The sequence below is a fragment of the Rhea pennata genome, chromosome 11, assembly GCF_028389875.1.
Source record: "Rhea pennata isolate bPtePen1 chromosome 11, bPtePen1.pri, whole genome shotgun sequence".
Lineage (NCBI taxonomy): Eukaryota > Metazoa > Chordata > Aves > Rheiformes > Rheidae > Rhea > Rhea pennata.
The window spans coordinates 23947941-23974878 of NC_084673.1; the positions used below are offsets into that span (position 1 = coordinate 23947941).

At 43.8% G+C, this 26938-nt stretch overlaps 2 protein-coding genes across 2 annotated transcripts in view; both read left to right on the plus strand.

Moving 5' to 3' along the window:
* Nucleotides 1–237: 237 nt before the first annotated feature.
* GPR119 (G protein-coupled receptor 119) lies at nucleotides 238–1218 on the plus strand. Its single transcript, XM_062584977.1, has one exon. It carries the CDS (start codon nucleotides 238–240, stop codon nucleotides 1216–1218), a length of 981 nt encoding a protein of 326 aa, XP_062440961.1.
* A 3252-nt stretch (nucleotides 1219–4470) lies between these two features.
* ENOX2 (ecto-NOX disulfide-thiol exchanger 2) overlaps nucleotides 4471–26938 on the plus strand; it is a 63651-nt gene continuing 41183 nt past the window's right edge. Inside the window, exons 1-3 of the mRNA XM_062584848.1 lie at nucleotides 4471–4562; nucleotides 19417–19557; nucleotides 21286–21417. Of these exons, the coding sequence (XP_062440832.1) occupies nucleotides 4526–4562; nucleotides 19417–19557; nucleotides 21286–21417 (310 nt within the window). The 5' untranslated portion in view covers nucleotides 4471–4525. The remainder of the gene's footprint in view (nucleotides 4563–19416; nucleotides 19558–21285; nucleotides 21418–26938) is intronic.

A 26938-nucleotide genomic window follows, 5' to 3' on the forward strand; every position in this document is an offset into this window, starting at 1 on the left:
GTCACTTCTGGCAGGCAGCTGCAGAGCAGAGCTCTGCTCCCTGACTTCCTGGCCTGAGAGAGATACCACCGCACCAAGAGCTTTTGCTGCACTGCCTGGAGGGTGAAGAGCCACACTTGCTGCCTCCCATCAGCAGGGAGCTGAGCTATGTGAGCTGGAAGGCCGTAGATGGGAGGGATGCCTTAGAACTACATCAGGACCACGCTGTCCTTAGGCCATGCCCTGTGGGGGACAGCCATGGCCATTTCAGCCTTCGGACTCATCCTTGCTGTGCTAGCCTCGCTCATCATCACCACTAACGCGCTGGTGGCCATTGCCCTCCTTCGCCTCATCCAGAAGAGCAGCTGCAATGGGCTTTACTTTGTCCTTAACCTGGCCGTCGCAGACTCCATGGTTGGCTTCACGATTGTGGGTCTGGTCATGGATGAGCTTTCCCAGCCCTTTTATCATACCCAGACCTTCTGTGTTCTGAGAATGGCTTTTGTGACTTCCTCCTCTGCTGCCTCCATCCTCTCCCTGACACTAATTGCCTGTGACAGGCACTTGGCCATCAGGCAGCCTTTCCACTACTTCCAGCTGGTGACTGGCCTGCGGGTCGGAGTGCGCTTGGTGGGACTCTGGCTGCTCGCTGCCATCATTGGTTTCCTCCCAGTCCTTGCCCCGAGCTTTCAGCAGACCTCCACTGAGGACAAGTGCACCTTCTTCGGAGTCTTCCACCCAAGCTACATGCTCGCCATCTTCTGCGTCGGCTTCTTCCCAGCGCTCTTTCTTTTCGTATACCTCTACTGTGACATGCTGAAAATCGCAGCCATGCATGTGCAGCACATCCGGGAGGTGGAACACGCGGGACTGGGGAGGGGCTGCCCCCCATCCCATGCTACCAGTGACATGAAGGCCATGCGCACAGTGGCTGTGCTCACTGGGTGCTTCACACTGTCCTGGTTGCCGTTCTTCATTGCCAGCATTGTGCAGACCATGTGCCCCGAGTGCTTCCCCTACAAAGTTATTGAGAACTACCTCTGGCTGCTGGGACTGGGTAACTCCTTCCTGAATCCTCTGCTCTACTCTTATTGGCAGAAGGACGTGCGTCTGCAGCTCTCCCAGCTGGCTGCCAGTGTGAAGAGGAGAGTCCTCCTTCACCTGGGGAATAGCCCTGGTTTCCCCAGCAGAGGCACCAAGTCCCTCCCCACCGTGTCCTGCTTGCGGCTCCAGGACTGACATGGTAAGGAGCAGCTTTTCAGCTCATCTCCTCCATCACAATCATGAACTCAGGCCTGCCAGATGGGAATGGGCTCTCAGACAGGGTGGGCCAGACTTTGGATGCTAATTCTCAGACACTGGCATGGCCAAACTCAAGCTTGCCTGTAACCCCATGCAGCCACAGCATAGCCCATTTGACACCAGCTCCAAGGCACCCCAAATTGCAGGTGCCTGGGGCACACATTGGCTTTGGTGACTGTTGGGACGAAACCCTTGCTGCTTGGCCCCACGGGCTATGAGCCTTTTTCCATCTCTATCCAGCTTCCCCTGTCCAGAGATGGAAGCCTTCTTTGCCCTCCTGTCTGCCTGCCATGTCAGCTCTGTGGGCCACGAGCCCCAGGTGCCTGGGGCAGGGCTCCTCTTGTAGCATCAGCTCCATTGTCTTCAGCCCTTTGGCCAGGTGCAGCACTCAGGTGGCAGAGGCTGGAGCCTGGGAGGTGTGTGCACAGCCTATATCTGTCCTGGACCACAAGTATTGCCAGTCACTGAGCTACCTAAAACAAACTGACAGTCCTACAGCCTGCTGCACACCTGGGAGAGCTGCAGGACAGCACAGGCTGCACTGTTGCTGGTTGCCTTAGGTTGTAAAGTGAGTTAATGAGTGACTGGCAGAGTACTGAGCTGAACTGGAGAACAAGAGGAATGGCTGCCTCGAAGCTGGGAAAAGCCCTGCACAGAAGAGCTGCTGTGTCCCACTAGGGTTTAGGGCTAGATTTGGGGCCTGCGAGGGATCCTACACACTGACTCATTTGATGGGAGCGCACAGCACTTGCATGTCTCATCACACTGTGGTGATGTTCAGACCACTGACCCTGCCAAAGGCTATGGTGACTTTTAATTGCTTTTTGTAAAATCATGTCCATTTAATTCACATGGCAAGAAAACATTCCTTAAAACAGGCTTCTTGGATAAGAACTCATCCTAATCTGAAAATGAGGATCTCATGCACAAAATGGCAATTTTCCACCTCTGCCATTCGCCCCACTGCTAGATATGAAAGCTCAGGACTCTATCCAGTCTGCAGCCAGAATCTACCTTGGTCCTAAGGCCTACCTCATCCCAGAAGAAGAAACAAACAAAAAGCACCCTACAGAACACAAGGCTTGTCACGGCACTCACCTCTTTGCCTGGGAAAGGCTTGAGACCAAAACTATGTGGCAGAGCTTGCTCCTGGCTGTACCTCCTGGTGATGAGCCTGAGATAAGGCCTACATAAAGCAGAGCTGGCTCTGTGGGTGAACTGATACCTTGTAGGTGGATCTAGTAAGTGGATCTAGACTGAATCTATTCTGGGGATTAGTGTGTTATCTGGTCTGTATGATGTGTTTGCTGTCTGTTCTTGGTGAGGCCCAGGAGCTCCTGAGTTCTGCCAGCTGTGGCTTTGCAAAGCTGACCCATCCTCTCTGAGCATCTAATAATGCCCAAGCTGTCCTCTGCCTCCCTGCAAAATACGTCACACGGTGTTGCGTGTAGGAATCCAAATGGGAAAAGGAATGCTTTGCAAGTGATGCTACTTCTCGTGCGTGCTGATTACTGCCTCTGCTGCTATGCTGCGGCCCACAACCCCAAAGCAGGCCTGGCCAGGGGCAGTGTTTGTGCCTAGGCACAAGACCACATGAGACTGCAAATCTCAAGTGTGAGGACAGGAGCAGTACTGCTGGCTGTGCAGGCCTGCAGCCAGCATGGTTTCTCCATCTGCACTGGGGATCATGGCTCAGGTAGCCTCCCCAGTGCCAGAGATGCTGCAGGGACTTAGAGTAGTGACCTGGATGGGGAGGAATATGCTTCTGCCCAGCTCTTGTGCTTCCAGAGGACATGCTCTTGCTGGACATGGAGAATCTCCTTGTGGTGGAGGACCCATCCCTCGCTGAGCATCCTGCACTCTGGTGCTGACCAGGAGATGCTCTGTATCTCCTCTATCCATGCCATGGGTTGGGGGCAGGTGCTTGCAGACAGTGATAGTCAGAGCTTGATTCCTGAGATATATCTCCTGCCTAAGCCATTCCTGCTCCCTGTGCAAGACCACGTCTGCTTTCATCTCTTGTCCCAGAGAGCATCTATATCCCTACTGTACCACTGTTGCACTAGCCATGCAGTGACTTTGCTGCTACCCAGTGTTGTGCATTGCCCCAGCACCCAGAAGCTACGGAAGTATGGTTGGAAGGCGGAAGCATGTCTGGGGCCATGGAGAGGAGGGAAGGGACAGGATTATTCCTGCCCTGAAGCCATGAGAGGAGAAGAGAAGATGGTGGAGTGGTTCTGCTACTTGCTGTCATATCAGCTGAATAAATCACATTTCTGCCAGCTCTGATTGGTGTTCCTGGTTACACAGAGGAGTCCAGCACTGCAGCAGGGGTCCTGCCAAGGCTGGTGGACGTGGACACCAATGTGCTTGTGGTGCAGTTCGTGTGCTCTCCTACTGTGCCTTGGCAACCCAAATTAGGGGTGGGCTCACGGCCGCAGGATGAGGCCTGGTGGTGATCTTGGAGACGTGGGCTCAGGGATGCGGGATGAGGCCTAGCAGCGACCCTGAAGGGATGGGCTTGGGCTGCAGGATGAAGCCCAGCAGTGACCTCACAGGGGTGAGCTCAGGGCTGCAGGATGAGGCCCAGCAGTGACCCCACAGGGGTGGGCTCAGGGCCGCGGGGTGAGGCCTGGCGGTGACCCCGGAAGGGTGGGCTCAGGGCTGCGGGGTGAGGCCTGGCAGTGACCCCAGAGGAGTGGGCTCAGGGCTGCGGGGTGAGGCCTGGCGGTGACCCCAGAGGAGTGGGCTCAGGGTTGCGGGGTGAGGCCAGGGGTACACGATGAGGCCCAGTACCGATACTGGATGTGCAGGCAGAAGACTAAAGATGGCAGTGGAGACTCGGGGTGGGCACGAAGGGGCCAGGGCCTGCGGGCTGGGCCGGGAAGCGGGACAGAAGTGCAGCAAGGACTGGTGCCTTCCCCCTTCACCGAGCACCACGGGTTGGGAGGAGGGCGGGCTAGGCCCGGGGCCGAGAGGAAGGAATGCAGGAGAACAGCCCCTGCAGCGAGGACGCCAGCCCCTCTGCCCGCCTGGGCGGGCGCACCGAGGGCCGCCGCCGCGCTACCCAACCCCTTCGCCCCAGCGCCTCCGCAGCGTGGGCAGCCGCAGCCCGCGAAAGCGCCAGCGTCCCGGCGTGCTGTGCGCGCACGGCCCCGCCCCCTAGCGACACGGAAGCCAATGGGCGGCGCCGGTGGGCTGCGCGGGGGCGGGCGCGGAGGGGCTGCTGGGCGCCGCGGCGCGGATGTTCGCTGAGGGTGGTCGCGGCGGCGGCCTGGGCGGTGAGTACGGAGTTGGGGGGGCGGCGGCGGCGGCGCTGCCCCCCTCCCCCCCCCCCCCCGCCCAGGCTGCCTCCCTGCAAAGCTCGGCGGCGGCGGCCTGCACCTGGGCGGGGGCTGCCTGCCTGCCGGGCCGGGCCGGGCCGGGCCGGGCCGTGGCGAGTGGAGACCGGCCTCGCCTTCGGTTTCATCCCGCAGCGTTCCGCAGGCGCTGAGCTCCGCCCCGCGCGGCGCCTCCCTGCTGCGAGCCCGGTGCAGCGCCGGGAAGGGGCCGGCGGCGCCCGCGGCCCAGCGCTGCTGCGTCCAGCGCCGCCCTTGTCTGAGTGTGCCTATGCTATTCGCTGCCCTGTGGAGGGTTAATTTAACTTCTGCTATTGGAACATTTCTTTTAGCAGGTTCCCTCGGTTACAAAATAGATGGTAGCAGAGGGCGGCTGTTATCTTCCTCTTCCCAAAGTCTTATTTTTTCGATCCTAGTGCTACTGCATTGCGAGCAGCTCTGTCGCGGCTTGGAAGCTGGTGGACCGCAGCGCCAGACTGCTTGCAAGCAGCTCCCTTCTGTGGCCAGCTTTACAGTGCGTGTGGAGAATGCATAGCCCAGAAGTGCAAGGTGGAAGAGGTGGCCTTGTTGCGGCGTGGCGATCGTTGCTTTGCAGAGTGTGCTTGTCCCAGGCAGTAGTATGGCTTTGCCCACAACAGTGACTTGGAAATCTTTAGCGTATCAAGAGAATTCCTGCTGGTGGCGATATCTTTAGTAGTTGGTTCCTTGATGTTTTGCAGGAGAGGAGAGAGGGAAAGCTGGTTTGGAAGGTTTATTTCATGTATTATTTGAAGTCTTTAGACTGCCTTTTTAGTTATTGAAGTAAACAGTCAAAAGGGATGGAGAAATGAAGGGTGATGATTCTCAAAGATGGGGGCTGCAGGCAGGTTTTAAAAGCTAGTCAAGTGTAAGGAAATTGCTTGAGTGGCTGCCTCCTACACAAGCCTGGCTCTCCAAGAATGGCTGGTCAGCGAGGCCAGGGGAAAGGTGATGGCAGCTTCTCACCTCCTAGCTGTAATTGGTTATGTTCTGTCTTCTGGAGACCTGACAAACTCAACCTTACCTGGCTGTATACCTCAGCTTGTACTTACTCAAGCTATGTCTGTTCTTCTAAGTTAACTCTGTGCATAGCAAGTGCTATTAGACTCTGGCACGCTCATACCAGTAACCAGACAAAAGTGAGTGTTGAAGTCTTCAGCAGCCCAAATCCATAAAAATCCTCTGACTGCGGCAGATTTGCACACTCCACTTTCTAGCTCCCCAGTATTTGCTTTGCACAGTTCCAGTAATTAGACATCATATTTTTTTAAGGCCTGCAGAACATTGCCTTAGCATTTCACATGCCATCCCATTGCTGTGCTACAGTCTGAGGTAGGTGTTTATCTGGTAAACCTTGGTTCCTTATTACTCCAGCCTTTCAAAGCTTTCCCTCTCTGAAGAGTGACTAGTTGGTTTTTCTGTTTCTTAATGTTATATTTGAGGGGTTTAGTAGCTTCTAATTAAAAAACCTCTTATATTAAGTTGTTGAAAGCTCTGTCAGAGCCACTATAAGGTCAGGTTTCTTAGTTTAAGGTCACGTTCTTGGTGTCAGTGACTTTAGCTCATGGAAGGGATGAAGTTCAAGCTCCAAGTGATTTCAAAGATAAGGTGTTGCTAGAGAGGCATTCTGTATACCTTCCAAAGATGGTGTGAGAATTCTGCCCTAATCCCCAATTTTTCTGCTGACATTCTTCCAGTGCCAATGTGTCCGTTCCAAAGTGGTGCTTTCCCATCACATCCAGCTGCTCTTCTGTCAGCTAAGACCTAGCCATCCTGGTTTTCACTCTGGTTCTGTGGCTGTCTCACAGTGCGTAGGTTGCTTCTGCCCCCTACAAGGTCCTTGTCTGGGGAGCAGCAGTTATCCTTCAGTCCTGATTTTTGCAGTAAGATTTTGTGGTGATTCTGGCTACTGACTCGAGTGGAGTTTTTACTGGGACATGTCTTTTTTTTTAAAAAAATCAGTAAGTCTGTGTCAGAGTTTCCATTAGTCCAGCATCCTTTCATCAATAGAGTGTGGCGGCTCTGCTTTTAAAGAATTCTGCTGAGGCAATGGAAACTAAAAACAGTGTAGATAGAAATAATAGATGTTTGCTCTGAGCCTTTCATATATGTATTTTTGATCATGTCCTCAAAATCTGAGCTTTTGAGCATTTTTTACAAAGGCACATGTATTCTTTTTGGAGCATGCTGTGAGTGATGTTGGCAGTATGGCCTCTGGAGAGAACCCTCTTATTCCTGTTTGTAGTGGGAGGATTCTGGATGCTTGAATTATGAGCTATCTATGATTAAGCAGATTCCTTTTGGAGGATTGAGACTCTGTGTTGTGCACCTTAGCTTCCAGAGTACCAGCTATATACATTCTCTAAATCCAGGGGTTAGTGCTGAGCAATTTCTGGATGCTGTGTCGAAAGGGAAGGTGGTTTGGTTGAGTGATTCGAGTATCCTAAGAATACTCATACTGTGGAATCTGTATCAAGCTGACATGGTGAGTAGGATATACAGGCTTTGTGAGGACTGGTGAACCACAGGGAAGCAAAGACTAATGCGTGCTTTTGTATCTGTAAACATGTACTGTGGTAAATAATTTTTTTCTTTTTTTGAGGGGGTTTTGTACAACACTAAACCAAAATGAGTCAAGATCTTTGCTTCAACACAATTCATACATGTCTTGATCAAGTCTCTGTGCATTTATGTTGAGTAACTGTGAATACATGAAATGATGAATAGACACCATTTACTTGGAAACGTGGCAGAATTACTTTAGTGTGGCTGAATATCAAGGTGTCAGATTCAAATAAAATGACTTTTCATTTTTCTTACAGTGCCCTCCTAGAATCATTAGCTTGTCTGAAGTTAATGTTTCTTTTGAGTATGAGCTTCCAGAGTGAAGGAAAGTGAGCTGTGTGCCCCTTATCTTCAAGGATTACTGGAATTTAATCTTCCTGTGCAAAGGCAACTAATCTCAGGCATGCAGATCAGTTTATTTAGCTGCATACCAGTGTTTAAAGCACTGATGTATGAAATCCCTTGCAAATTCAGATGTACATACTGCTAATCACTTCTCCACCTGCTCTTTCTCCTCCTTCCCCTGCATTCAAAAATCAGCCTGTAAGTGTCAGTCGTTGGAGACTGATGGTAACACATGCAGCAGCGCTTTGTAAGCTCTAGTCCCAACCTATGTATGCTCTTGATTCCTGGGTTTTCCCTGCCTGCTTTTGTGGAAGCAAAGTGGTAGTTTTACTGGCGTTAGGATCTGCCTTCCTTTTGTGCTCAGTGCTGGAGCTCAGTGGCTTGCATGGAGCTGAGCTAAAACAGAAGGCTTGGGTAGGACCTGAAATTAACGCCGCCATTAAAAAAAAAAAAAAAAAAAAAAAAAAAAGAAAAATTTTAAAGCTGAGAGTGGTAGGAAAAGTGGCTGAAATATTTAAGTATTATCAGCACCTTGCCATGTTTCTGGTACAGTACACAGGTAAAGTATATATTTTGTCTCCTTTTCTTGAAAGTGCATTTTTCTGTGATACTTGCTAGGTGAGCATTGATAGAATATAGAATTATATAGGATTGACAAGATAGCTAACAAAGGCATGACTGCTGCTTCAGTATGCTTAGCAATCTTCTATGTCAAATGCTTATCTGTTAATCTAATAATTATAAAGTTCTAACCACAATATTTAAGTCAGGAGTACAGTAGAAAAGAGTGCACAATCCAGACAGTAGCTTCTAATTTGGGAAGTAGGCTCAGAAAGCAAATGTTTTACATCAAAATGTAACTGCAGAGCCTTGTTATTTTTTCTTTTCTTTTTCTTCTATAAGATTGTTGCAGTTTGAGATGTGATACATACTTTTATTTTTTTTCTTTTTTTCCTGAAGTGCATGTCTTTAGACCTTAAAGCAAGTAGTAGAGATAGCAGTTTGTGTTCTGGCATCTAGTTTTTCTAATTGTTCCACCTGAATATCAATCCCTTTTTTGCATGTTTAGAAGTGCAGTCTTTGTTTCAAGTATTTGCCAATGTTGGCAAAAGGTAAATCCATATTTATAGTAAAGCCTGTGTCAGTTCAGTTCTTCTGTTTCACTTGCTTCAAGGAGAACTTAAGCTTGGTTGGTGGTATAATCTATATACACTATTTAAATGTGAGATTAAAAAATGCTTTTAGGCATATAGAAGACATGGTTCCACTCACTACTCTTTTTTTAGAATTTTGGGGACATGGATCTTTGTACCTGCTTTTTCTTATTAACTAGATGAACATCAGGAAATGTTTGAGAGTCCGAATGATGATAGTAACAAGATTGCTGTTAGAGCATGGCACTTGTGGACAGAGCTTGTGTTGTCATGTGACTGAATTTTCGTAAACCCATCAGGGATGATTGTCTTGCAAAACTCTTGAAGTGTAAACCCTGTTGTGATACTGTTTTAAGTGGTCCTGCCATAAGAACCCGTGTACAATGAGCTGTACAAACTCACCTTCCACGTAGAAATGTTGCCAGCCAGCATGTTCAGCCCTTGGTAATAAGAATTATGTGTAAAAACAATGCTTTTTAATTAAAAATAAGCTTTTTTTTTTTTTTTTTTTTTCCTTTGCACCGATCTTTAATGTACATAAAGCTAAATGATGAAGTTCTGTTAGCAGGAGCTTATAGTTGCAAAACGAAGTACTGTCAAGTCTCTGGCACAGGACGCAGTAAGGATAGATACTTCTCTTGATTTATGCCTGGAACATTCAGATCTTTCCCATCTCTGTTCAGGCCCTTTCTAAACCTGTGCTGTGAAAGCTACAGCCATATATAGCATCAGCACAGACTCAGATCAATGTCTGTTGAAAGTGATTGGCAAATCTGTGCAGTATTAATGTTATTTAGTACCAGCAGGAGACTGCCGTATGCCTTAAAATTTGAATAGGTGCAACTCAGCATCTACTTCCAGATGTAAAAACCACCTACAGAAACCTACTGCTCCTGATGCTGCTGTTTGAGGAAGACCTGCTCATAGTTATTTCCTACTTGCCCTGAAGCATCACTTTTTTTTCCTCAATCCATTTTCCTAGTGAGGAATTAAGGCATCTTCTAGTCCAGCTGATGGATTTAGTCACTCCATTGTGGCAACTCCTGATACTTTGCTTCTAAAAGTATGTTCTTCTGAAAATCCCTAGAGAGATTGGCTATGCCTGGAGGTGAAGAGTGCACTAAAGCCTGTGCCATATGTGGTTTTCTCAAACTGCTGACATCAGTCTGACAATCATCAAAAGCCCTGTTTTGTTCCTTCTTAGCTTCTACATGACATTTTGCTGCAATTTACTGGCTCTGCTTATTTCTGTGTTTCCCATCTGGCTCTACAGAGAGCTTCAGTATAACTCTGAAGTCCACTCCTGTGCTGGCCCCTTCCTTTGCAAATTGACCACCTCAAAATAGCTAAGGATGCTTTGTTAAGATCAGAGCAAAGGAAAAATGCTTATGCTGTGGACTATTCACATAGCTGTAATGGTTGATTCTTCTAGCTTTTGATATCCTTCTCTGTGCTTGGGAGAGGAGGGTTTTTTTTGCAGGATATGGATTGAAATGAATCACAGTTCAGAGAAACAGTATAAGGCAAATCCATGCTGGAAGTGGTTGCTGTCTGTGGCATTTACCAGTTTTAGAGTGCAAAATTGACATAACAAGGGTTTAGTAACACCCAATTCTGGTATTGAGCTACTGAAAAATGAATTCCAACATGCATTGGAAGACTTTTCTCTGGCTTGATTTATTCTTGGAGCAAACTCCAAACTGCAGGACAGCAGTAGGCAAAGTGCCCACTTTCTAATACTGCCTCCATTCTTCGTAACACTACCTCTGTTGCCCACTTCTTAATGCTGCTCTTTTCTCCTGCTGGTCAGTTACTCCTTCTCTGTCTTGGGGGAGTGAGAGCAAAGCTTTTCTGAGACGCCATGCTTCTCGTTATTGAATGTGCTGTACATGCCCAAGGAGGAAGGACTTGTGGATGGTAGCTGTTACCTTCTTGGAAAGCCCCAGATGCTTGCAGGTAACATTAAGGCTGCCTGCCCTGAATCGCTTATACCTAGCCAGCTTCCAGCTGATGGCTGGTAAGTGTCTTTGTGCTGGCTCTCCCCAGGCTCTTGGGAGTAGAAGACACCTGTAGAATTACTGCCAATCATAGCTGCTCACATGGAGGTCTAGAGGTGTATCATGAGGTGGGTGTCTCCACACAGACTGTTTATATAGACCAAGCAGACTCTTAAGTAACTGACTGATGTACATGGCAGCAGCTCCTACCTTTCTCTGCTCACAGGGCCTGGAACAACACAAGGGAAAATGCTTGTGAAAGTAGCTCTCAGGATGCTGGAAGTCCTTGTTTGGAGGACTTACACGCTCTGTCATGTGTGGGTTAACTGCATCCTCTCTGATGTTAATCCTAAACAACACTACACAAAAAAAAAATTCACTTTTGTTTGTGAAGGAGCTAGTCTGGTTTTATGCTGTGCCTGCAAAGAAAAGAAAAAGGTAGCAGGTAATAATCTCATCAGCATGCAGCTTCTGTAACTTTTGAATATTTCTGACTTAATAGAAATCTAGTCTGAGTCTTCTAAAAGGTAACAGCATGCTTCTCTTCCAAAGCACTCGCAACATGTGCTTTGCATGTAGTGATTAAGTTGTAGATGCAAAAAGTTAGCTTTAAAACCAAGAAAGTCCTATTTTTACCTTTTGAAGATGTCTAGGCAAAATAAAAGAGTATATACAATGAGAGGGTAGCTCTAAAACCGTTCTTGTACCGGGAAATGATAATTTGGAAGGAAAAAAAGCAATGTTTTTTAATGATTTTTTTACAGTCAGGGTGCTAACATTCCTTCTCTCTTCACCTGATTTATTATATTTTCAGACTTGGACTGAAGCGATAGCATTTTAGCTCCTTAAACTTTTTCTTCCTGTGAATCCCTGCATTAGGAGGTATATTTGCCACCTCAGCATTATCTCAGGAAGTGCATCTTTTGTCTCTGATGTGTTGGTTGGGGAAAAAGCTGTAGGAAAATGAATTGCTTGTTTTGGAAACCTATGAGCACTACAATAATTTCAGCTTTTTTTTTTTCCATATCGTCCCCTCATTTTATGAAATAGCTGTTTGGGGGTTGTTTGGTAGGACATGGCTGTTACATGGTTTGAATTTGAAGAAAAGCAACAAATCCAAAACAAACTCCAAAAGCCAAACCCCTCCAGTGGGAGCAAAATGAGGATTTTAATTCTGACCTCTTTACTGATCTGATCTTAATGTGGCTCCAGAAAAAAATGGAATAGCACAACTTAAGCCATGGCTTGATGACACAGTGAATCTGGGTCTGGGTTCCTAGCACTAGTGCCTTGATCATGCACTGTGTTCATAGCTGAGCATTAATTTGACACTTGAATTTATATCAGCACAAAAATGCTGCTACATTCATGTCTAGGGATCAAATGTTGCATCTGTTAGAGAGCATATTAGATTACACTTAATGGAGAGTCCATAAATAATAATTTTTTTGGGAAGTGGGATATCTGTAATGTGGCTGGAGCAAGCCTGTGGACAGTTGTCCCAGGATTGAAGTGTTCCCAGTTGTCTTCATGGTGCTTTTGCTTTGTTGTGCCTACAACTCTCACAGCTATTGCATGGACCTTGGTAATCAGAAGTGCATTTGTTGAAGTGATCCTGAGCTGAACGCATCCTTACCCTTTACATAGTTGTTGATGTCACTGAACTTCATCTGACTTCAGAGAAACTCCTGAACTGTAACTTATATTACAGCTACCCTTGGACAGTTTGTGAGAGTTCTTCTACCTTTCATAGAGGAGTACTCTCAAGTTGGGTTTAGGTCATTTTGTGAGGAGATTTATATGATATATTGTCTGTGATAGGTACTGCACCTCATGACCATGTTTCTAAAAACTTTCAGTGTCTAAGGATGTTTCTACTCTACTGCCATTGGCAAAATTTCTTCTTGCTGTCCCAGGCACCTCCTTTCCTCTTGCTGTGGTTATTTGCTAGGGCTATGGTTTCTAGTTCTAGCTGCTGCTTCTGCTTTTTACCAGGAAGGGGGATGCTTCATTCTGGTATTTCCTCTCCTACCTCTCATCTTCTGGTTCACACTCTCTTTGCTTTGGTATGGACAGCTAAACAACTGTGAGCTTTTATGCCCCAGCTTTGAGCAAGGAATTTTTTTTCTGCCCTAGTGAATGAGCAGTTTGATGTTAATGTTTTTGGTTCAAGTTATGCTGAATACCCAAACTGTGAAACCTATTGTTTGTCAGGTTCGGAAAATTGAAGGGTGATTATGTATGAGCATCATCTCAGTCTTCCTGAGCGTGTGTGAGGTGCTGTGTGATTTAAGCCATAGTGTGTTTTGCTGAGCTCTTTGCCAAATGTTTGGCAGGTTGGCACATGATTTACTTAAAATTTAGTGTTCAGACCTGAAAGGGGTATCTTATTCGTGAATTAGACTGTTGTGCTTCAAAATGTGAACTTCATGGATTTAAGAGACAAAGATCAGTAACAAAAATGGTGTTTAACCTTGTTGTTTGTTCTCTATGTGGTTTTAGGCCCTGTGAGGAGTTAGATGCACTGTAGAGAGGACAATTTGTGACTGCTCTCTCAGGCTTGGGGTTGATGGCAATCTGTCTCTGTAGAAGACCTGCCAGGAGAAAAGGTGACTGAAGATCGCAAAGCTGAGAATTGTCCTAGGAGTATGTGGGTTTTTTTGTTTGTTTGTTTTTGAAGGAAACCCCAATCCATGGCATTATTGTAAAGACTGATACCAAAACTGTAATGCTTATGGCTTAGAGTTAACTCTCTGAATGGCACTATTGACACACTTCTGGAATAATGTGCCTGTCAACTAGTTTTCCTGACTCAGGGTGCATCCACCATTTATGTAGAACTCCTCTTTCAGAGAAACTTTCACAGCTGAAAGATGACACCTGGTAGTAATAGTAGATCCGTAACTCTCTATCATAACACCCATATAGACAAAATAATGAAGTACAGACTTGATAAATGGATAGAAGTGTGCTGACAGGAATCTGGGGAAGTTCAACAAAGGGAAATGTGAAGTCCCTTAGCTGGGGAGGAATAAATCCATGGACAGGGATGGTGTGGGAGCTGCCTTGCTGAAAAGCAACTTTGCAGAAAAGACCTTGGGGGTTCTGGTGGACAGCATGTTGACCATGAGCCAACAATGTGCTCTTGTGGCAATGAAGACTACTGGCATCCTGGGCTGTGTTAGGAAGAGTGTTGCCAGCAGGTCAAGGGAGGATGGAAACTGATACACAGATTTATTTTTATTTATTTATTTTTACTGTGAGGGTGGTCCAACACTGGAACAGGTTGTCCAGAGAGATTGTGGAATCTCCATCCTTAGAGATACTCAGTAACTGACTTGATGCAGTCTTGGGCAGTCTGCTCTAGCTTACCTTGCTTTAAGCAGGGGAGTAGAATAGATCTCCAGAGATCCCTTCCAACCCCAACAGTTTTGTGCTTCTGGGATGTGCTGCAGGAGAAGGGAATGATTGGATTTCCCAGTCCTTGTAGGTGTCCACTCTGCTGTTTATTCATATCTGAACTTCTGAGTGGACTTTTGGTTCATTTGAGATAGCTTCAGACATGCTAATAATACTTCCAGTAATTTCAAGCCCTGTTTTCAAATCAATGTTATCGATGGAGTGCAAGACATTGCAATGTGATCTGAAATATTCTATTCACTTTTACTTATCAGAGAAGATACCAAGACTTGGCCAAGAAACCAAGACTACTTTGTTGTTATTTTTGCTATATATGCTTTTTGCCCCATAGACTGTGCCTTACTTTCACTGGTGGACTATGTGAAGACAGTTGCACAGCTTGTTGAAGCTGCCCTTTTACTTCTTTTGACAGTGGTGCAACAGTTATAAATGCATCCTCTTTTGATGGCATGTCTTGATCCTGCTCTCTGGAGTTTTCAGCAGGACTTCTATCACCCTTGTCTTGTTCAGAATGGAGCACCACGTTAAATCACTGGCATGGCACACTGATCATATTATGCCGGTTTAGCTTTATTTTTGCTGCCTGTTAAGTACCAAATCAAAAGTCAGCTTCATAAGTTTGCATTTGAAGCCTCAGTCCATATACTAGCAAACTAGTCCTTGCTGTTCTGATGCATATGGGTGTTTGGAGGGAAAACACACAGGCTGGTTTATTATGAGATGTCCTTCCTTGCAAAAGATTCTGAATGGCTGCTTTAAGCTGTCAGTACCTATATGCTTAGGTGATTGGGGGAATCTGCAGGCTTTCATTAAGTCATCTAGAACAGCAGGAAACTGCAGAGCTCCATCTTCATTCAATACAAAGCTGTCCAGAATTAGAAAACTCAGGATCATTGGCTGGATTTTGGTAGTTAGTCCAATGTGATTTCTTACGTTTTTGATAAGACTATGGCCATGACAAGCTAACTTATTATGCAGACAGCACAGCTTGTCCATGGTAGGTGTGACTGAGAGAGCCTAATAGGAAGTGGTTTCCTCAATTTACTTTGTTTAAAAACAATGACAACAAAATACCCAAACTCATTCCTTTTTTTTTTTCTTTTTCTTTCTTTCTTTTTTTTTTTTTTTTTTTTCAAGCTTCTATCTTTGAGAAGAGTGAAAAGGAAAAATCTCAATGAAGTCCAAGACCATAGCACTGGAAGGAAAGGCTGGTTTACATTGTATGCACTCAGTTTTTAACAGCAGATACGGTCTTTATCAAGGCCCTGAGAGCGGTGAGAGTTCTGAAAACGCTGCCCTTTTGTAGGGACCTTCATAGCACCTTGTATAGCGGAAAAGCCTCTGACGTTGAAACAGTGTAAAATACTACAGTGAGAAATTTGTTGTGTCACTATGATGTGTCACTGTAATTCAGCAGGACATGAGATGCATTAGACTAGTGCTTATTTTTTTTGGATAGCATTGTCTGATTTTTTTAAGCAGAGCAGCAACTGTGTCACAGTTTTGAGTCAGTGTGCCTGTGTATTCAAACTGCAGGAAGAACCCCCGTCCTAAAGATGATGCTCTTATCTTGAGGTTTACGGTTGTGCAGCACAATGGAATATGTCAAAATTGCGCCAACTTTTAGCCTAGTGTTAGAAGATAAGTTTAGTGTCCAAAATGTAGTTATGAGGACTCCCTCAATATTCAGTGAAGAAAGAGAGCTCCCTTGCAGATATGGAAGATCACATGTTCCCCTTCTCTAGGGGGACCCTTGATATAACATCTAGATAACTAAAGAAGTTACCTCTCTAAGTATCCAACTTGTGGCCACTTTTTAAGGCTTTTGTATTCTTCAGTTAACAACAACTGTTTTGTGCTTTCTTCATATGGTGTAAGTTAATGCTAAGTTTGTGTTGTTAAACTTTTGATGAATTCTTGAAAATGCTGTTACGACAGGTGCTCACAGCATACTGTCCTGTGCCCATCTGTGTTGGACATTCTTGGTATTCTCTCATTAACTTGCCTCTCCAAAGGCATGGCTATATATGTATATATATATATATATATATATATATATATATATATATATATATATATATATATGTATTTCTTCATTATTCTTCAGCTAGCTGCATTTGGGGGAATGCTTAATGGCAGTGTCTGAAGGTATGGATATTTTCAGGTAGAAATTACGTAAGGCAAGAAGAGAAGAAAGTATTTATTAGTTACTGTTAAGTTCTCTGTCACCACAGTCTGCATTTCTGAAGCCTCCAGTAAAGTTATTTGGAATTGTTTACAAAATGCTTTTTTCTCATTACCTCTAGTTTTGAAAAGCAAACTATTTTAGAGAGCCATGAGAGGTTGGGACCACATTCTATTGGCACCTAAATGCAACTTGTTGATCATCACCTGCATTTTGGCCACCACTGATCTGTGGATGGCAATTATATAAAAGGTAATGTAGCCTAGAATTATCCTGAACACTATCTCCAAATTGTGATGGCTGCCACTCTCTGCCTCTTAAGATGGAAGAGATGGGTTTTTTTTGTCTCCTAACTTATAAGCCATATGATTGGGATTCAGTAGTATCAATTCTATTTTATTCCTCCCCAATAATACTCATCTGTGGTCTTAGGAAAAGCTCTAAACAGTATTTCCTCAAACATGTCCTTTTATAACCTGAACTGTGCAGTGTACGTGTTTCTCTAAAACTGTCTCAGGGCTTTAAAGCCCTCTCATTTACATGCCTCTTTGGATGGAAAAAACCTGATTCCTTTCCTCATTTTCACTGTATCAATTACACATCAGCAGGCTGTGTTCCTCTGTAGTTTTGTCTTCTATTATTTCATAACTGAGTTTTCCATACATCATCTGATTTTTCAGGACCTGACATCAAGATCTTTTACAGATATATGGTAACCAATTTAATGACTAATTGACTGTAGCTGGTAGTTGTAAGATTTATTTATTTATTTAGTCACTAAATCAGTCACTTTTATTCTCTGACATAACTGCTAACCTGTTGAGGCTTTGTGGACATGGATGTCCAGACTTTAGCCATACATTTCACTTAAGTGCGTGGAGATTTGTGGCAAGGTGGGAGGCAACGTAACAGCCACCATGCCAGCAAGCATTTGCTTTCCTGCTTGAAGCTCTTCCTCTGCTTTAATGAAACTCTCCTCACAGTTAATCCTTAACTGTTGCTTTTTCTTTAGGCTTGTGGTAAGCATACTGTTGGATATTTCTTATGAGGCTCAGACTCAATGCAGAAATACTGTATCTTGTGAAAGATATGAATATTCAGAGTGAAGGGACTCAAAACCTTCAAGGAATACAAAAAAATCTCTGAGCAGCGAAAGAATTTTTGAGGAATATTTGGAGTATTTTGATATTTCAAGATGTGTTCTGTAGCTAATGAAAATGTTAAAAATTACTTTTATTTTTTGAAACCTTACTCTGGCATTTATAGACCTTTGTATAAATAGGTAGATATTTTAAAGGTAGGGACTAGAAGTTCCAGGCCTTCTAGGAAGGATCCTGATGAGGGAAACATCAAGGAAAACGTGAGTTATGTTAGTATTTGCCAGAATTCTGTGAGTAACTCGACTCTTAAGGTGTTTAATGGCTGCTCGTAGGATGGACAGCTCTATCTAAAGCCTACATCTAGCCTGCTATCAAGAGTCTCTGTTTACAGCAAATTTTGGATATGAAACTGTGCTGTTAGCTGTGCTAACCAGATCTAAAAAAAATATATAGCTTTTGCTCGGTACCCTCTCCTCACTGCTGAGGGAGAAAGGGAGGAGGCAGCCATTCTAAACTGGGAGTTTTTAGCATGGAGTAGAGGTTACAGTAGGAGAAAAGAGGTGGGAGCTGCCCAAGACATAAAAACAAGCAAAAGGGATCTCAGTGGTATGTATAATCTGAACTATTCTGGTTTGTTCTTGAATAAACCTGACTTACCTGTAAATCTGATCTTATTGATAAAGAAGCCAAGTGTCTCAGAGCATTCTGTTCTTCTCACTACCGTGGCCCTTAAAATAAGGGTATTGATATGTTGGCAGAATGTCAAAGATGACCAGTAACAGCAGAGCTCAGAGGGCTGTGGTCAGTGGCGCAAAGTCTGGTTGGAGGCCAGTAACTAGTGGTGTACCCAAGGGGTCAATACTGGGTCCAGTCCTGTTCTTCATTAATGACCCAGATGAAGGGACGGAGTGCGCCCTCAGCAAGTTTGCTGATGATGCGGAATAGGAAGTGGTTGATATGCCAGAGGGCTGTGCTGTCATTCACAGAAACCTCAACAGGCTGGAGAGATTGGCAGAGAGGAACCTCATGAAGTTCAGTAAAGGGAAGTGCAAAGTCCTGCATCTAGGAAGGAACAGGACCATATGCAAGGACAGGCTGGGGGCTGACCTGCTGGAAAGCAGCTCTGCAGAGAAAGACCTGGGAGTCCTGGTGGGCAACAAGGTGACCATGAGCCAACGATGTGTTCCTTGTGGCCAAGGCCAGTGGTGTGGTGGGTTGCATTAGTAGCAGTGCTGTCAGTGGGTCAAGGGAGGTGATCCTGCCCCTCTACTCAGCCCTGGTGAAGCCACATCTGGAGTACTCTGTCCAATTCTGGACTCTTCAGTAGTTCCACGTCTCTCTCATATTGTAGCGAGTCCAGTGAAGAGCCACTTAAGATGGCCAAGGGACTGGAGCATCTCTCACATGAGGAAAGAAAGAGAGCTGGGCCTGCTTAGCCTGGAGAAGAGAAGAGAGGGGGGATCTTATCAATGCGTATTATCATCTGAAGGGAGAGTGTCAAGAGGAAAGGGCCAGACTCTTTTCAGTGGTGCCCAGTGACAGTATGAGAGGCAACAGGCACAAACTGAAACACAGAAAGTTCCATCTGAATACGAGGAAAAACTTCTTTGATATGAGGCTATCTGGGCCCTGGAACAGGTTGCCCAGAGAGGTTGTGGAGACTCCATCCCTGGAGGTGTTCAGAAGCCCTCCAGATAGGGTCCGGGGCAGCATACCCCGCTGCCCCGGTAATGCTGCTTGAGTAGGGAGTTTAAACTTGATGATCTCTGAATGTCTCTTCCAACCTTAATTGTTATGTGATTCTGTAATGTTTGTGAATAATGTTTTAGACTTACACCAGTGTAATATTAAGATCAAGTGCAGCAGGAGTTAAAGTTCTTTCAGCGGCCTGAAGGGCTCGTTGTATATGGGACTGGGTGTTTTAAAACTATATATTTTTATTTTTATTACTGCAGTCCTGAAGCATCACTAACTAGTTTAAAGAAAGTGTCTGAACATATTTCTTTCTTTCAGGCTTAAACCAGCTGTCCTTTGATCCTGCCAATAACAAATCTTTGCAGTTCAGCAATGCAACTGGTCCTCGGGTGTCAGAAAGCCCAGCTGAGAATGGAGGTGACCCAGGCAAGAAGAGAAAGAGAGCTAACATTCCTCCAGGTGAGCCATGTAGAAACTCAGTCATTGGGAATAGAGAAGGAAATTACTTAAGCATAGACTGAAATCAGCTGCTGTGCTAAGACATTAAAGTAGAATGTGTTCCATGGCTGGATAAATAAATTTCTGATCAGGTACATCCCCAAGGGCAGATCTTTTTCTTCTGCAAATGCTAACTCCTGTTTACAGTATTCTTGGTTCCAAGCTTGCATGGCCTTGGATGATTGTCCGTTGCTGTTTCTTTGAAAAAGAAAAGCAACTCTGCTTTCCTTTCCTGCCGCCTTTTTCCTGCCGCCTTTTTCCTTCCCCCCCTCAGAATGACTTAGGTGGGGAGGGACCTCTGGAGATCATTTTAGTCCAACTCCCCTGCTCAAGCAGGGTCACCGAGGGCATGTTGCCCAGGATTGTGTCCAGATGACTTTTGAATATCACCAAGCATGGAAACTCCACAGCCTCTCTAGATAGTGCTGTTATAGTGCTCAAAAGCAAATACAAGTCCAAAAGGAATTAAAATTGTAAGGGTTCTTAAGCAGAAACAAAATGATTGCTCTTGAGCATGTTTCTCTAACTTACTGAAAAGCACTCTGTGAACATGAATCCCATGTTACTGTGTAATCTATTTAATCCACAATGGTGTCATTTCCTCTGATTGGTGAACAGATACTGTAAGTACATATTTCCTTCACTCAAAGACTATAATGTGCTGTAGATCCTGCTTATTGTGTTACAACCTATCTAATTGCGTTGTAACACAGCCCTTATGAACCGACAGCAGTGACCATATTACAAAAACAAGTGTTTCATCACCAAGCACATTTCATCACTAATAGCTAGAGGAGCTGCATTTTCCTTCCTTTCTTCAGATGGTGTGTGTTTTCCTTCTATTCCTGCTTCCTTGACTCATATTTGACTTGACTGAGTTGCATATTCAGAGTTTACTGACTATTGTGCATTACTCTGTGCATCATTGGGGCTATTTCAAAGAATATTCTGTTTTTCCCTAGTCAGTGGGATTTGTCAGATAAGGAAGAAATAGATGCATATGATTGGTATTTTAAAAGTAGGTTAAGTCTAAATGTAATGTGGACCTTTGGCTAGTTGCATAAAGTTTTGCCAATGTAAGAAATAAAACAAGTGGTGAATGTGTGTTGTTTTTGTTGTTGTTGTGTTTTTGGGGCGGTATTGCAAAGGTGATGGAGATGGAAAGAGGGAGAAATGGAGTTACAGCTTTGACCTTGGCTTTGCTTATATTAAGCTGAACTTGGGGCTTAGAAGAGAAAGGGTTTTTTAAAAAGTTATTCTTTGCTTCATTTCTTGTTTTAGCATGGAAGAAATGTCTTCAAATGACAATGAAAGCATTCTCTGATAGAATATATTGGTCATCTTTGAATTCAGTGCAATTTACTGAATTTTTGTCTTAAGTTCATAAATTTCTTGGAGGAAATTAAAAGGTACCCCTTACCTTCAACCAGTGTTCCTTCAAGGCCTCTTAGAGCTGTTCTTTGTTATGCAGGAACCATCATTTAGATATGCTTGAAAGGCAGTGTTTTCATAGACCTTGCTTCCATGAAATACCCTCTACTTGATAGGGACTTCAGTGTTGTTTTTACTTAGCTCTTTCTTATGTGTCAGGATCAAATCTGTTTTTGGTTGTTGATACTGCAGAGCCTTGCTGGACAACGTGCAGAAGAATATACTCTGAGCTCTTACTCACTTTTTTATTCTTTGCAGACGGTGGCAGAAATCTAAGCCTGGACTCCATACCGATGGGCTTGCCGATGTCAGACCCAGCTGCCTGGGCCACTGCGATGAACAACCTTGGGATGGCTCCTATGGGAATGACGGGACAACCACTTCTGCCTGGTATGTGAATTTGTCCTCGTTTTCCTTTCAGATATGTCTTCAGAGAGGTCCTATTTCAACTGCATAAGGTTGTTCTTACTATTTTTTTAATGCCTTAGAGCATTTATTGACTGTGTTTAAAATGCATTAATGTCTACAAGCGATTAATTCAGAAGTCAGTGGTGTAAAACTGTTTTCAGAAGAAATGAGAATATGTATTTATTGACCAAAACCTTTTTTTTTTGTGGAGTACCCACTAGATACCTGCAGTGGGCCAGCAAGAGCAGGGCCTTGCACTGAGAGGCATCTGCAGAGCTCAAAGTAAATGTTACTTTCTAAGCTGAACTGTCTTGGAACTGCTTAGACTGAAGGATGTGGGGGATAAAGAAAAAGCAGTAAGGCAGTAAGATGGATATGGTAGAAGTTAATGGAGGGTTCTGCTTCAGAAATAACTGTCTTGCAGTACAGAGTACATGTTTGTGGTTGCACCAGCCTATCTAGGATTTGTTAAAGAACTGCATTGGTAACAGAGCTGTGCTGTGCCTGATTTCTCAGTGCAGTGGCACTGTGCATCAAAATCTTGAAATAAAATTAATGTTTCAGTGCTTTACTATATTAAGCTCTCTAAAGATACTGTCTCCTGCCTGAGTAATCAGCCTACTCACCTGGGGAGAGAATGTCTGTGTTGGCAGCACTCTACAGTCTTGTTCTGCTCTTATGGCACAGAGCAGGTGGTTTGCTGTACAACTGATACTATATTTAAATAACAGCATCATTTAACTTAGCATATTTTCTATGTACTCTATACTCTTCTGCCCTTGAGGCTTTGTTTCACGTTTGTCTTTGCTATAAAAGATTTTGTTCTCATGTCTTTCTCCTGCTTGCATGCTTCTGTCAAGTAAAATTAATAGAAATAATCCGCTCTATCCTAGGACAGTATACAAGTTTGAATCCAGTTTCCTGTTCCCAGCTATAAAAATAAAGAATGCTTTTGGCATGCTGACTGAGGTTAATTATGATCCTTTTGAGATCAGACTTTGAGATCAGATGTTCTGCAAACAACACAGACACTGAGAATGTTTTAGGAACACAGTGACTTTTCCTGATTTGACTGCAAAACAGCAGAGTGGTGAATATGGGCCAGTTTTTGACCACAATGATAGTTTTAAGTTCATGCTCTAAATGACACTCTAAAAATGACTAATCTAAAAGATGAGAAGTAATGGGAGCTTGATATGCCCTGGACCATCTTTGCTGAAAGCCATGTGTGATTAAAATTTCAGGTCTCAGTAAAGAATATCTAAAAGTGCTTAAGAGTTTACTAGTCTATTTCTGTTCCTACAGGTGAAGTAAAATGTGTTGTTGTGGAATGCTTTGACAGGACTTTAACATCTAAGATGAATGTGCTGCATTTGTCACTCCATCTAGGTGCTGCCAGCTTTATATAAAAAAGGTTGTCGCAGCTTTCATCAAATAGTACCTGCCGAGTGTGATGCTTTTGAACTCTTTAGAGCCCCTGAGAACTTTCTTCCTTTTTATTTTATTTATTTATTTATTTATTTATTTATTTTACAAATGGAGATTGGCTGTTCTGCATTTGCTGCTTAATCCTCTCCATTGCTGGCCTCTAGCCATCAGCTCTGCTTCTTAACAGAAAAAGCAGATCTTTAAGCAAGCTGGCAAGTTGCCCAGCACTTGCACAGTGCTAGTTTAGCAATAAACAGTGCGACTCACTTTTCCAGCCACCACAAACTCAAAGGCCATGGGTTCTGTTTCTTTTTGTATACATACTTTGTACCTTTAATTATAATCTTGCTAAATCTTTTGTTTCTGGTTATTATATCCATTCACACTTTTCCAAAGGTTGTAGGCCTACCTCAATCAAACAACTGGCCTAGCTTTCTCCTCCCTCAGATTTCTAAAACTCCTATGTTATTTGACAGAACTTGCACTTTTGCTCCTGCCCTGAGAATTTTCTCTGGTTGGTCTCCATGTTCATTACTGTTAACTAACCTTGAACCAGTAACAGATTACGAGAGTGAGATGATTGCTTACACTCATTAGCATGAAGAATTACAAAATCCCAAGAGATTGAGTTTAGAGAGTTCCAGAAGCTGGGAGGAGAGTAGAAGGGTGGGTGTGCTTGACTGCCCTGGACGTGTGGCAGACAACCCAGCTAGACCCACTGTGCTCTTGGCTGTAAGGACAGGCAGAACAGTCATTACCATGCCAAAGATAGTTGGAAATGACTGAAATGCATCTTATTCTGCTCTTCTTGCTGTCAACTAGTGTTGCTTCCCTGCAGGAACATGGTGTACTCTGCTCCCCAAAGACAGAAGAAGATTTGGCATTCTTCAGCTCTGATGTTTAATGATATTGTGCTCTGTTCCTTCCCCCCCCTTTTCTCCCTGTCTTTTGCCAGCCAGTGCTGAGACCAAACTCTTGGTCTTGACTTATGTCCGGCTGTGCTGAAATGACAATTGGGAGCCCTGGTTCTTAGGGAGAGTCATTTTAAACTTGACCTTTCTCTTCATTTTACAGCAGATCACTCAAGCTCCCCATCTCCACCTTCCACACTGTTTTAGTAGCAAGAGCTTTGACCTTTCCTCTTCCTTACAGCTCCTCTTAAAAGGCAACTGTGAGCAAGCTGCTATCTACTCCCTGCTGAGATTTTAGAGTACAACTGTAGGAAAATAGCAAGGGTAGTTTTACCATCTCAGCTATGATTTTTATAGGAGTGACAGGGCTGGATTACAGAGAGACAGTGTTCTCAGGGCACGTTTCCAAGTGATATGGCTTTGTCTGTATTGTTTACAAAGGGGTATGTCAGGGCCACTACCACTAACCTGCAACATGCCTAGGGATATTGGCACAGGCCAGAAGTATCCATGAAAATGGTGTAAAGTTTCTCGACTGGGTTTGAGTTTGCTAGTATAAGTGTTACAAAAAAGGGAGGGATATAACTGGTATCCCAGTCTAAAGGTTTGGAATCTGAAAGCTGTATTAGTAAATTGAAGTTTAGGATGCTGCCTTCGGCAGGTATTCTTCCAGCCCTTTAAGAAAGGGGGTATTTTGTGCTTTGCTGAACTTCAGTTTGCCTTCAGCAAGGTTTACTTCAGATTGTATCAGGATGTTACTCGTTCAGGACTTGGTTTTATAATTTTTCCCCAGCTCCTCATATTTTCATGAGTTTTTTTTTTTTTCCCTGTGTCACAGCCACCCAAAAGAGAACCTTCATCTCAGACTTCAACTTATGAATACATGAATTCAGCCTGCAGTGATCTAGGATGGGGTACCCTCTCCCAATGTTCTCTTTCCTAGTTAGATCCTGTGAATGAAGCTGCTGCTCAAAGAACTTCCAAATATTTCTAATTTTGTAGAAAATTGCAGCAGAAGACAATTGTACCCAAAAATAGTAGTAATACAGGCATAACATTAATCATTTTGCCTGAGTCCAACCCTCACCCTAAAAGTCAAGCCTTACAAGCCTCTTTACCTTGGGAACCTGAATCCCATGTAAAGTGCAGTGGAATCACTGTATGAAGTAGTAAGGCTGCCTGTCTGGTCTGTTGAACATGGCTCTATCTATAGATAGGAAGATTGATTATAATTTTTTTTCTAGGAAGCTATGAACTGATTATGTGCTGATTTTATTTTGAGAAATAGGTGAAAATACTATTTTGAATAGCTGAAAGTAGTGCTGTTTGCCTAGCCTTCTCAACAGTATCATCTCTGAAACCTGTTAATGAAAGTTTAAAATTGCACAACTTTAATGTCATACTTTGCAAGTCAGGTGTCACAGGCTAGGGATACCAACATAAGCACCCTGTGGATAAGTAGTGGTTATAAACAAATGTATTTGGAAAAGAATTAATTTTCTGTTCCTAGCTATGCTAGCACTGTAATCTAAAGGGATCTTGAGTCTCATCTGATGTAATAATTTGTTCCAAAGGTTTCATAACATGTAATTTTTTCTACTTCAGTGGATATGCCTGTGCAATGAGAAGAGGCAGTGGAGTGACTGACTTGTACGGTTAAGGATCTAGGATCTGCAAGGAGAAAAGTTGTCTAGAGTAGAGATTAAGCAAGCTTTGTCTCTGTGGTAACTGCAGCTGCAGCATTCCCATCCCAGCTGCCTCTGAAACTTTTTCATGGCAGAGGACTTCTCAAATCTATGTTTTTATGGTAACTATTCCTATATGGCATAAAATGAACAGAAAGACTTGCACTGAGTGCAAGCAAATCTAAGTAACCCTAAGTAAAATATTTCTAAGTAAAAAGGAAGATAAAATTTGGCTACCAAACCCAGGTATTCAGTCTGGACACTAAAAGTTGTCTTGCGTCCAGACTGTTCAGCCAAAGTAGTAGCTTTTTGTAGGAAGTGTTTACAAAGTAAAGAATACAGGATAGTTCTCCTGCCTTAGGGATATGAATAGCATATGAATTGATATCAGCTTAGCATCAAAGGAAAATGCCGCATCTCGGTGCATTTCACTCAGTTCCACCTATTTGTAATTTTTCCCTGTGTCTTCCAAAGTTAATTTTAGCTTTCTGCATCTGAAATAGGTAACCAGATTCCAAGGCTCTGTAGCACTCAGGGTTGCACATTCTGTGGTAGTGTCCTGTGATATTGAGACTGCCTAGATCTTCAAGATTTCTTGTGTTGCAAAGTTGAAAATGATGGTAGAGGGTAGAGAAGATGATGATTTGTGTCTACAGGAGGAAATTCTTCCTCAAATCTCAGCCTGATAGTACAAACTGGCCCTGATGGTACCAGTTGTCTTTACATCTTACCACTGACATTCTCAGACTCATAATTTGAGTTTTCGTAGTGTATAAAGTGTGATGTTTCCATATATCTGCCTGCGAGTATTGCTTTCCATGGGCTCATTACTTACAAAGAGATAAAACACCCCTCATCTGACAACTTTGCTTAGTTTTATTTGATGTTGAAGATAATGAAAGAGTAAAACCAGAATAAAATGCTACTTATGCAGATCTAGTCTAAATATTGCTAACTAAAAGCCTAGAAACAAATTGAACGGGATAAGATGTATCTTGCCACTCTAGATGACATTTAACAATAAAGTTTTTCCTTAAATTCTTCTGTGCATCTCACCTAGAATTCCTCTGGCATGTTCTTAGTTGCACAAAGTGGGGAACTAGAATTCATATTTGTCTAGTTTGCAAGGTGAAGCTCTTAATCCCATGTCATAAGCTATGTCTATGCTATTTACTTTGATACTCCACTGAATTTGGTTTCATGCTGTTCCTGTATGCCACAGATTTCCTTCATCTGGATAATAGAGTATTTATTGGGAAAGACTTTCTCGCTAGATGTGAGATAGTAGTATCTATGAAGTAGAGAAGGATGTAATTTGAACAGAGGAAGTTTATTTTGCAGAGATGATCAACTTCCAGGGAAAAAAAAAGTTTCCAGAGTACAGATTGAAAGTTCTGGTGAGTTGAATTGTGGTATTCCCTCGCTGTAGCTGTTTGTTCAGCTAATTTTCCATGGCACAGACGACGAGTACAATCTCAG

What these genes read in the sequence shown, in the direction of transcription:
- GPR119 (XM_062584977.1), top strand. Translation starts at nt 238, where the DNA reads ATGGCCATTTCAGCCTTCGGACTCATCCTTGCTGTGCTAGCCTCGCTC.